General features: G+C 35.4%; 1 protein-coding gene across 1 annotated transcript in view; it reads right to left on the minus strand.

The window, feature by feature from the left end:
• Positions 1 to 12,490, minus strand: part of ADAM18 (ADAM metallopeptidase domain 18) — a 103,429-nt gene that overhangs the window by 81,441 nt on the left and 9,498 nt on the right. Inside the window, exon 2 of the mRNA XM_036297239.1 lies at positions 4,615 to 4,621. Coding sequence (XP_036153132.1) covers positions 4,615 to 4,621 — 7 coding nt within the window. The remainder of the gene's footprint in view (positions 1 to 4,614; positions 4,622 to 12,490) is intronic.

Here is a 12,490-nt window from a genome sequence, read left to right on the forward strand (position 1 = left end):
CATACACACATACTCATGCATTTAGAAAATGTATAATTTTCTAAGCACACACCTAAAATTACAAAACTATCCATTAAGTTTCCAAAACTATCATCGTGTATATTCACTTCTTATGTACTTAGAGCAAAAGAACCATTTTTAACTAAAAATATAAATTTCTAATTCCTCATCTTGTAAAAGAAAATTATAATCTGTAGTAAATTAACATAGATATCTATGTTAACATAGAGATAACAATGTCTGTCTATGTTAACTACTGTAAATTTTTTATGTCTCATCTATGGTTATTCAAGAGAGAGGAACATTTACTGAGAACTAACCACTTGAGAAAAGGAAAAATGATACCATAGCGCAGAAATGATTAAAAAATCAGTCATTTGTTTTTTTTATTTACAATTTTAATTATCTACCCACTTTGTACCAATCACCATAAATTTGACTAATGTCCTATTCTCTCTATCCTATGCTTAATAAATACATTTTGCCTCTTGACATAATTCAAAGGTGTTTTGATTTGCAATTTTATTTTTAAATCAGGACTTAAGTAAACAATACATGTTCTTGTGATGTATAGGGTCCATTATTGATTTAGAAAAAGACAGTTTAAAAATGAACACCAAGAGAGAAAAAAATGGCAGCCAAATAGGTAGACATGTCCCAAGCCTTATCTCGGAGCAGATAGAAGGAGCATCTAAATCGAATAACATCCACCAGGATTGGCAAAGTAGACCAGTTGGTGAGACAATGCACAGCTGAGAAGGGCAGAGGATGCCTGGAGAACGGTAGGATCGGGAATCTGGGCTGTAGAGAGTCGTGAGACCCCTGAGCCAAGAGGGTCAGAAGGAAGCTGCATGGCACCAAGTCCGCTTCCCTTGGGGACAGGCATAACATCTGACTGTGGAAAGGAAGTCCAAAGGGCTGCTGGTGACAGGGGATTCAAATCTAAGTCCACAGATATGAGAGGCTGAGCCCAGAGGGTTGGTCTGAGGAATTGCCTGAGCCATGCAGTGCCAAGGGGAGAGAAACTAGCAGTTGTGTGGTTGTTTTGCCTCAGTTTGATCTTTGATTTTATTCTCTAAACCCAGTTCATAGGACCTTTCAAATACAATCACTCACCCATAGCTTCCGAGCAGGTGGAGGTACAGATTTGTGGAGTCTGGGGAGAGGCTGTGGAAGAGCAGTTTGGGGAGAGGTGACCAGAAGTCCAGCATTGAGTAATTCCAGACCCTCCAAACCTAAGCAGCCATTTTTCTCCTGAAGAACCAGCTGAAATGAATGACACTTCACTTTTTTATTCTATTTTATTTTTTTTTATCTTTTATTTAACATTTTTCTTTATTTTCTTTGTTTTTAAAATATTTTTGCATGATTTTTTCTTGATTCTATTTTTATATTTTAACATTATTTTATTACTTATTTTATTTATTTTTTTCTTTCTTTTCTTCTTATCCACTTATTCTCTTTCTACCTCCTCTATACTGAACCGAGGTCCTCCCCCTATTCATTCAATTCCTTAACCTTACTTTTTGTATTAAGCTCTGCTTCTACAGATTCTGCCCCCTACCCCCATTTTTTCTGGGCGTTTCTTATTTGAATTTTTTGGTTTTATCTATTTTTTCTGTGGTGTTTTCTACCCATATATTTTCTTCTTCCTTTTTCTTCTTTTTCTTTTCACTCTCACATTTTTCTTTTCTTTTCCCAATGTCATTTTTGATCTTTTCTCTCTCCTAATTCTCTTTTCTTTGGTGGTCACTTATATTGGAGTTATTGGTGTCATGAGTGTATTCATGTTTTGTTCCCTTTGTGTTGTGTCTTGTTGAGTTGTACTTTGTGCTATTCAGTCAATGTGGTAGAGAGAGAGCCACATAAATAGACATGCTGAAAGGAGACTCCATCCATAAATGGAACAATAACACTCAAGACCCAACTACACCAAGAGAACCCAAATATCCCACATGGGAGCCATCCCTAGATGACCCAGCCTAGAAGACTGGAAATATTACATCACTGGGTCCCACAAAACATCTACAGTATAAGACATCTACTCTGGATGGCATAGCACTTTTATCTAATACATAGAATCAATTAAAAAAAGATCAGCAAAAATGGTGAGACAAAGAAATAACCCCATTCAAAAGAAAAGGTGGAATCACCAGAAAAAGAAATTAAAATAGAGGCAAGCAATTTGTCAGAGAAAGAATTCAGAACAACGGTTATAAGGACTCTGAAAAGAATGGAAGACAAATTCAATAATATGTGTAAGAATCAAGAGGAAATAAAGAGGAATCAATAGGAAATGAAGAATGATGTAGCTTCAATAAAGAACACAATGGAAAGTTTCAACAGTAGACTAGAAGAAGCTGGGGACCACTTCAGGAAGTTAGAAGACAAGGTGGAAAAACAGCCAAGTACAGCAGCAACTGGAAAGAAAACTTAAAAAGCAGGAGAGCCTTAGGGACAACACAAAACAAAACAGCATCTGAATGATAGGGGTGCCAGAAGGAGAGGAAGTGGAGCAAGGAATAGAAAACCTGTTTAAAGAAGTAATGACAGAAAACTTCCCTGATCTTGGGAAGAAAAAGCCACACAAGTCCAAGAAGCACACAGTCCCAACTAAGATGAAACCAAAAAGACTAACACCAAGACACATCATAATTACATTGGCAAACATCAATGACAAAGTGAGAATATTAAAGGCTGCCAGAGAGAGACAGAAAGTTACCTATAAAGGATATCCCATTAGACTATCAACTGATTTCTCAACAGAAACATATTAGGCAAGAAGGGAATGGGATGAAATATACAAGGTAATGCAAAGCAAGGGACTGAATCCAAGAATACCATACCCAGCAAGGCTATCATTCAAAATTGAAGGGGAAATCAGGAGCTTCACAGTCAAAAAATGGGGTAAGGGAGTTTATTACCACCAAGCCAGCAATGCAAAATATGTTAAAGGGATTGCTATAAAAAGGATAAATAGAAAGGGAATAAGAAACACAGGTGTAAAAAATAAAAATGGCGACAAACAAAGTTTTTTGGCTACAAAGAACTTCCAGCAATAACCTTAAACATAAATGGATTAAATATTCTAATCAAAAGACATACGGTAGCTGAATGGATAAGAAAACATGACCCATATATTTGCTGTCTACAAGAGAACAAAGGACTCATTCAGATTGACAGTGAAGAGATGGGAAAAAATTTTTTTCAGGCAAATGGGAATGAGAAAAAAGCTGGGGTAACAATACTTACATCTCACAAAATAGACCTCAAAGTGAAGGCCATAAAAAGAGATAAGGGGGTCTATTTCATAATACAAAAGGGGGTAATTCAACAAGATATAACTCTGGTAAACATATATGCACCCAATAGAGCAGCACCCAAATACATAAAAAAACAAAAAACAAAAAAACTTCTGCAAGGTATCAAGGGGGAGATCAACAGCAATACAATCTTAGTAGAGGACTTTAATACCCCATTGACACCAATGTATAAATCCTCTAAACAAAAAAATCAGCAAAGAAACATCAATCCAAATGACTCACTAGATCAGATGAAATTAATTGACATCTTCAGAACATTTCACCCCAAAGCCACAGAATATACATTATTCTCAAGTGCACAAAGGATATTTTCAAAGATAGACCACATATTAGGAAACAGGAAAATCTCTTCAAATTCAAGAAGATATAAATCATACCAAGCATCTTCTCAGATCACAATGGCATAAAACTAGAAATCAACTACAATAAAAACAATGAAAAAAATCAAACCCTTGGAGGCTAAATAGCATGCTATTAAACAATGATTGGGTTACCAAATAGATCAAAGAAGAAATAAAAAGCATCCTGGAAACAATTAACAATGAAAACACAACAATCCAAAAATCAATGGGACACAGTGAAAGCAGTCTTGAAAGGGAAGTTCATAGCTCTCCAGGCCTACCTCAAAAAACCTCAGAAATAGTATAATAAATTATCTAACCCTACAACTTAAAGAATTAGAAAGAGAGCACCAAGAAAAGTTTGGAGTAATAGAAGGAAGGAAATAAAAAATATTAGAGCAGAAATAACTGACATAGAGACAAAAAACAAAACAAAAAACAATCAAAACAAACAAACAAACAAAAAAACCCAATACAAAAGATCAATAAAACCAAGAGCTGGTGCTTTGAAAGGATAAACAAGATTGATGAACCTCTAGCCAGGCTCACCAAAAAACTAAGAGAGAGGACCCAAATAAACAAAAATCAGAAATGAAAGAGGTAAAGTAACAATTGACCTCACAGACATACAAAGGATTATAAAAAAATACTACCAATAACTCCAGTCCAACAAACTGGACAACCTAGATAAAAAGGATATATTCCTAGAAAAATACAAACTTCCAAAATTCAATCAGGAAGAATTAAAAAGTCTGAATAGGATGACTACTACTAATGATATTGAAACAATAATAAAAAAACTTCCAGCAAACAAAAGCCTTGGACCAAACTGCTTCACAGGGGAGTTTTACCAATCATTCAAAGATTGGTAAATCTATCCTCGCCAGACTATTCTAAAAAATCCAAGAGGAAAAAACACTTCCTAGCTCTTTCTAGGAAGCCAGCATTACCTTAATCCTAAAACGAGGTAAAGACACAACAAAAAAAGAGAATTACAGGCCAGTATCTCTCATGAACATAGATTCTAAAATCCTTAACAAAATTCTAGTAAATCTGATCCAGCAATACATTAGAAAGATCATACACCATGACCAAGTGGGATGCAAGGCTGGTACAATATCCCCAAATCATTAAGCGTGATATATCACATAAACAAATTGAGATATAAAAATCACATAATCGTATCAATTGATGTAGAAAAAGCATTAGACAAAATTCAACACTCTTTCCTGATAAAAACTCTCAGCAAAGTGAGAATAGAGGAATAACACCTCAACCTAATAAAAACCTTATATGACAAACCTACAGCCAGTATCATACTCAATGTGCAAAAAATAAAAGCTTTCCCCCTAAGAACAGGAACAAGGAAGGGATGCCCACTTTCACACTCTTGTTTGACATAGTACTGGAAGTGCTAACCATAGTGACCTGACAAGAAGATGAAATAAAAGGCATTCAAATTGGAAAAGAAGAGTAAAACTGTCTTTATTTGCAGATGACATGATATTGTACATAGAAAACCCTAAACTCCATCAGAAACTACTAGACCTAATAAATTAATTCAGCAATGTAGCAGGATGAAATTAACACCCAGAAATCTACAGCTTTTTTTTTTTATAAACCATTAATGAACTTACAGAAAAAGAAACTAAAAAAACAATCCCATTTACCATTGCACCAAAAAAATTTAGATACCTAGGAAGAAACTTAACTAAGGAGGTAAAATACCTGTACTCAGAAACTATAGGACGTTGAAAAATGAGATAGAGGAAGGCATGAACAAATGGAAGAATATACCCTGTTTATGGATTGGTAGAATTAACATCATTAAAATGTCCAAAGCAATTTATAGATTCAATGCAATCCTCATTAAAATACCAATGGCATATTTCACAGACCTAGAACAAACTCTCCAAAAATTCATATGGGAAAAAAAAAAACCCACAAAAAAAACCCAAATAGCCACAGCAATCCTGAGAAAGAAAAACAAAGTTGGAGGAATCACAATACCAGATATCAAGCTATATTACAAAGCCACTGTTCTCAAAACTGTCTGGTACTGGCACAAGAACAAATATATAGACCAATGGAACAGAATAGAGAATCCAGAAATTGACCCAATCCATTATGCTCAATTAATATTTGATAAAGGCAATAAGAGCATGCAATGGAGTCAAGACAGTCTCTTCAATAAATGGTGCTGGGAAAATTGAATAGATACATGCAAAAAAATGAAACTAGATCGCCAACTTACACCATACACAAAAACAAACTCAAAATGGATAAAGGACTTACATGTAAGATGGGAAACCATAAAAATCTTAGAAGAATCCACAGACAGCAAAATATCAGACATATGTCAAGGACATATCTTACTAATACAGCTCCTAGGACAATGGAAACTAAGGAGAAAATAAACAAATGGGACTACACCAAAATAAAAAGCTTCTGCACAGCAAAATAAACCATCAACAAAACAACAAGAAAGTCCACTACATATGAGAACATAATTATCAATGTTATCTCTGACAAGAGTTTAATCTCCAACATTTTCAGGGAACTCATACAATTTAACAAAAGGAAAATAAACAATACAATAAAAAAATGGGCAAAACACCTAAATAAAGATTTTTTGAAAGTGGACATATAGAAGGCCAAGAGACATATGAAAAAGTGCTCCAAGTCACTAATCATCTAAGAGATGCAAATAAAAATGACAATGAGGTATCATCTCACACTTGTCAGAAGGGCTATCATCAACACATCAACAAATGACAAGTGCTGGTGAGGATGTGGAGAAAAAGGAACCCTCGTGTACTGCTGATGGGAATGTAGACTGGTGCAGCCACTGTGGAAAACAGCATGGAGTGTCCTCAGAAAATTAAAAATGGAACTCCCATTTGGCCTAGTAATCCCCCTTCTAGGAGTATATCCCAAGAAATCAGAGACACTGATCAGAAAGGATATATGAACCCCTATGTTCATAGCAGCACAATTCACCATAGCTAAGATTTGTAAACAGCCTAAGTGCCCATCAACAGATGAGTGGATTAAAAACCGTGGTACATCTACACAATGGAATACTACGCTGCTGTAAAAAAGAAAGAACTGTTACCATTTGCAACAGCCTGGATTGGCGTGGAGAGCATGATGTTAAGTGAAGTAAGTCAGTAGAAGAATGATAACTATCACCAGGATCTCATTCATTTTTGGAATATAATGAACAACATAAACTGATGAACAAGAATAGAACCAGATTCATAGAAGCATTAAACAGACTGTCCAACCTTAGAGGGAAGGCAGGGGAGAGGGTGGTAAGAGATCAATTAAAGGACTTGTATACATGCATATGAACATAACCAAGGTACACAGACAGTTCTGGGATGAGGGCATGCATTGGTGGTGGGAATGCCTGGGGAGAGGTCAATGGAGGAAAAAGGAGACTTATGTAATACTTTAAATAATAAAGAATTTAAAAAAAAATGAAACCCAGAAAAAATACACAACTATTACATTTTCTGAATATCTCAGCACACTTCCCCCCCCCCCCCCAGATCTTGAAATATTCCCTCACACTACTAGGCACTCTTATTACTGCATGGTTCTAAATCAGCAGGTTTCTATCAGGTACACAAAACTCAGATGTCCCCTTGCAATATTCTACACAACCACATAGATATTTAATCTTCCTACATACATGCCCTTTTTTAGTCATCTGTGAGATGATGAACAACACATTTTTTAAAGTAGTAAATCAAATATGTAAGAAAAATCAAATAGAAGCATTGCATTTGTAACTATCATTTTCATTATTAATATATACTTAGCTACTTAAGTTATGAATTTACCTAAAAGTTCTAATGAAATAAATTGAAAATAACTCAAATGTCCATCAGTGGATAGAAAGACAAATTATGATATAAACATGCACTGGAGTATTTTCAAACACATATAGGAATGGAGAATTGATAAATGTTACAAGCTAGATGAACCTTGAAATCACTGTATTAAGTGAAGAAAATCAGATGTAAAAGGTTATATATCATATGGTTCTACTTACATGAAATATCCAGAATAAGTAAATTCATAGACAGAATGAAGATCTGTGGTTGCCAGAGGCTGACAGGAAGGGAAAAGGAGATCAGGTGCTTAATGGATCAGGGTTTTTCTGTTTGGATCATAAACATATTTTTGAACTAGATGGAGGTGGTGGGTGCACAACATTGTGAGTATACTAGATGTCACTAAATTGTTCACCTGAAAATGATTAATTATATGCTATGTGATTGTCACCTGAATTTTTAAAAATGGCTCTAGTGAAATCTCTCAGAGTTATAATGTGGATATCTTGAATATTTAGTTCATGATCAATGGGAAATCTCTATATAGAAAAGGCTAATATGCAAAGCATTCCCTCAGGAGTTAGACTGGGATACTGGGAGCTGGATCACTTGTTATGATGGGGCAGCGTGGAATGAAGGAAGGCCCTGGTGGGCAGCCAGCAACCAACAGCCAGAAGAAAGACCCAGCTGGCAGCTCGAAGGCCTTGATAGGCCCTGATCACTGGCCAGGCCTATAAGGACCCTACCGGTGCGTGGCCTCTAGTAACTTATATAAAGCTCTCCATATTTGTTTTTCAACTTTTGATTCTTGGGGACTAATTGCACTCCTGAAATGCTGGGCTAATTCAGATGCTAGTCTTTACCATATTTCTAAAACATTGCTTAATGGGCATTTTTTTCATTTCAAGTAATTTTTCTTGCAGGACCTACTCCACCTCTATCATGAGGGTGTTATAAATCATGAATCTGCTTCTGACTCAGGATGATAATCAGAACACTTCTCCCTAGACACAGGGAATGGAACAGTGGTGGAAATTTAACTTAGCAGGATCAGTCATGGTTTCCTCCATTACCAAGCATCGAGGCAGATGTAGGGAAAGAAAGGATCTCCTACTCTTCTGAAATATTGTACTATGGACTAGAAAAGCCCAAAGGTGCAATGAGCTATCTCTTGTTTGAGTCCAGCCAACAAAAATGTAAGGATATTCAATAGATGTATAGAATGAGAATTTTATTGTTCTGTTTTGAAATCCTCACCTGACCATGAAGTTAGACTCAGCTTTTATGTAAGCTTCATAAGTATTTGTGTTTTCCTTTGCTTGGCCATTTATCAAGATGCAACTGGCCAATCAGTATTATACAGTACGGGGTGGGGGTGGGAGGGAGGGGTGGTGGTGGTGGTGAGAGAAACAACAATGTGAAACAGGCACATCGATTGGTTACCTCCAGCACATGGCCATACCAAGGCCAGGGATCAAACCTGCATCCCAGTTATGTGCCCTTGACCGGTAATCAAATCTGCAACCCTTCAGTGCCTGGGGCAATGCTCTAACCACTGAGAACACTGGCCAGGGCCCAATTATAATTTTTTAAAATATATTTTTATTGATTTCAGAGAGAAAGGGAGAGGGAGAGAGAGATAGAAACATCAATGAGAATCATTGATCAGCTGCCTCCTACATGCCCCACACTGGGGATCAAACCCATAATCCAGGCATGTGCCCTAATCAGGAAGCAAACCATGACCACCTGGTTCATAGTTCGACATGCAACCACTGATCCACAGTGGCTGGGGAACAATTACAATTTTTTAAAGTACATATAGACATATCTGAGTACTGGTTAGGAACACATTATTTACTGTTTTGTTTTCACAAAACAGCTCTTTTAACTATTGTCCTCTATATCTTTGCAATTGGATTTGTGTCTGTCTAAATTGAAATTTTATTTTTAAAATGGTATCAATTCACCTAATTTCAGAAAAGGACTGGTGGGAACTAGCCTAACTTAAAGTAGGTGAAGAAGAAAATAGTATTTTATGCATATGGCCAAATTGAAAGAGAACAGAGTATTAGACACTTGTGAGCATTTAGATCACAGCAAAAGCCAAAGTCCATGCTACAGCACATGATAAAATTAATGTAAACTAACATAGCGCACTTAGTTGCTTCCCTTAAGCCCTCTTAGCAATATGTACTGTGAAATTTCACTCAACCAAATGTAGTGATTATCTGCATTTGAAAGAACTCTCCTTTGGGATGTAGGTAAAGGGAAATGGACTATTCAGAAAAACCTTGTTGCTCAAGTCTACTAATTTGGAGACCAAGGTCAAGAGAATATAGACATTTCTCTGTAGAGGACATACAGAGGGTCAACAGACACATTAAAAGATGCTACAGATACTTTTTACCAGATTAAGGATGTTTTCCTTCACTCCTAGAGTGAATGTATATTGACTTTTGTCAAATGTTTTTCCGCCATCTATTTAGTTGATCACATATACTATATTGTTGTTGTACAATAGTCTTCTAATATGGTAAACTATATTGATGTATTTCTAAGATTGAGTCAACTTTGTGTTTCCTGAAAAAAAAAATACATACTTGGTCATGATGTTTACTGTTTTTATATATTATGGTTGCTAAAATTGATTTTGATTGGTTGAATTTGATTTGTTAAAATGTTGTGTACATTTGTTTTGCATCTATGCTCATGAAGCATATGGATCTGTAATTTTCTTGTCTTATTTATTAGCCTGGTTTTGTTAATAGGTAAATGCTGGCCTCATAGAATGAGTGTTGAAGTGTTCCATTTCCTCCAATTATGTTGAAGATTTTGAGTGGAATTGTATTGTTTCTTTTTGTAATGTTTAATGGAATTCACCAGTGAAGCTATGTGGACTTCAAGATATCTTTCTAGAACAGATTTTTACTAAAATTTTAGTTTCCTTAATATATATAGGGTAACTGAAGTTCTTCTTGAGTAAGCTTTAATAATTTCTGTTTTTCAAAGAATTTGACAATTTCATGTGAGTTTTCAATTTTATTGGCATGAATTTCTGTCAGCATCCTTTTATTGTATGAAGTCACAGTAATTATGGATGTTCTCTTATTCCCAATACTGGCAGTTTATGTCTTTTTTGTCCTCAACAACCTGCATATATATATATATATATATATATATATATATATATATATATATATATTTATCAATCTTCCCTAAAAAAATGCTTTTTGTTTCACTTATTTTATATCCAGGGGTGGGCAAAAGTAGATTTACAGTTGGTTGTATAGAAAAAGACATGCAGGTTATGATTATTACAATAGCTTTATTAACTCTTTGTTTTGCATAATTACAACTGTTAACCTACTTTAGGTCACTCCTGTATATTGTTTCTCTGTTTTCTATTTTGTCATTGTTGTTGTTTTAGAATAGACTTTTCTTCAGAGCAGTTTTAGGTTCACAGAAAAATTGAACACAAGTACTAAAGTTCCCATACCCATTTCAATCTTCTACATGCACAAACTCCCCTACTACTATCAATAATCTCCAGTGGTCGGCAAACAGCGGCTTGTGAGCCACATGCAGCTCTTTGGCCCCTTGAGAGTGGCTCTTCCACAAAATACTCGTTCTTCCACAAAATACTGACTTCTGTGCATGGGCCACGAAGTTTCAATCACACTGTACGTGCGCACCCGCACGTGGTATTTTGTGGAAGACCCACACTCAAGGGGCCAAAGAGCCACAGGTGACTTCTGAGCCGCGCTTTGCCAACCATGGGTTTATACCATAGTGACACCATTATTACAATTGGTGAACCTACATTAACATATCATTATCACTAAAAGTCTATAGTTTACAAGAAGGTTCACTCTTGGTGTTGTACATTTATTTGATTTTGACAACTGAATACTGGTTTTGTACCCACTGTTATATTATCAGACATAATAGTTTTACTTCCCTAAAAGTAATTTGTACTCTGCCTATTTATTCCTCCCTCCCTGTGACCCTGGAAATGACTAACATTTTTCTTGTCTAGATAGTTTTGCATTTTTAGGATTTCATATAGGTGAAATCATATGGTATATAACATTCCACATAAACTTTTTTTTCACTAAGTAATATAATATACATTTAAATTTTTTCTATGGCTTTTCATGGCTTTATGGCTCATTTCTTTTTTGAACACTGAATAATATTCTATTATCTGGATGCAACACTCACCTACTAGGTTGTTTTTATACATATTTAATATGTATATTTTTCAGTTGTTGAACACAGTGTTTTCTATATCAAGTAGGTCATATATGGTTTTTAAATCACTTACTACGTTTGATGATTTTTAAAATTTTTTTTTCTGACAATATCTATTTCATATATGTTGAAGCTATATTAAAAGATATAAAAATATTCTTGTGTCATGGTTAATATTTTGTGTCAATTCTACTGTGCTAAGGGATGCCCAGGTAGTTGGTAAAACATTATTTCTGGGTGTGTCTATGGGGGTGTCTCTGGAAGATATTACATTCAAATTTGGAGACTGAATAAAGAAGATCACTCTCTCCAATGCTCAGAACATCATCTAATCTCTCAAGACTTTGAAGAAACCAAAAAGGCAGGGGAAGGGTGAATTCACACTATGCGGAAACTTCCAGACAATGGCACTTCTGGTTCACAGACTGGGACTTATATAAGTTCCACCCTCATCCCCATTATTAGACTTTTGGACTTGAACTGGATTATACCACTGACTTTCATGGTTCTCTAGTTGGCAGATGGAAGATTTGGAGCCTTCTTGGCTTCCATAACCACATAAGTCAATTCCTATAATAAAACTCATATAGCCCTTGCTAATACAGATTTGGTAATTTTAAGGATGAGTTTTATGAATTGGTTCTGGGATTTCTGGAACTATTTCTTTAATCCTGTTAAATGTAAAGATGCTAATGACTATTTTCAGTAGTAGAGAGAGCACTGATAGTCA

Source organism: Myotis myotis, unplaced genomic scaffold (assembly GCF_014108235.1).
Source record: "Myotis myotis isolate mMyoMyo1 unplaced genomic scaffold, mMyoMyo1.p scaffold_m19_p_3, whole genome shotgun sequence".
Classification (NCBI taxonomy): Eukaryota; Metazoa; Chordata; class Mammalia; order Chiroptera; family Vespertilionidae; genus Myotis; species Myotis myotis.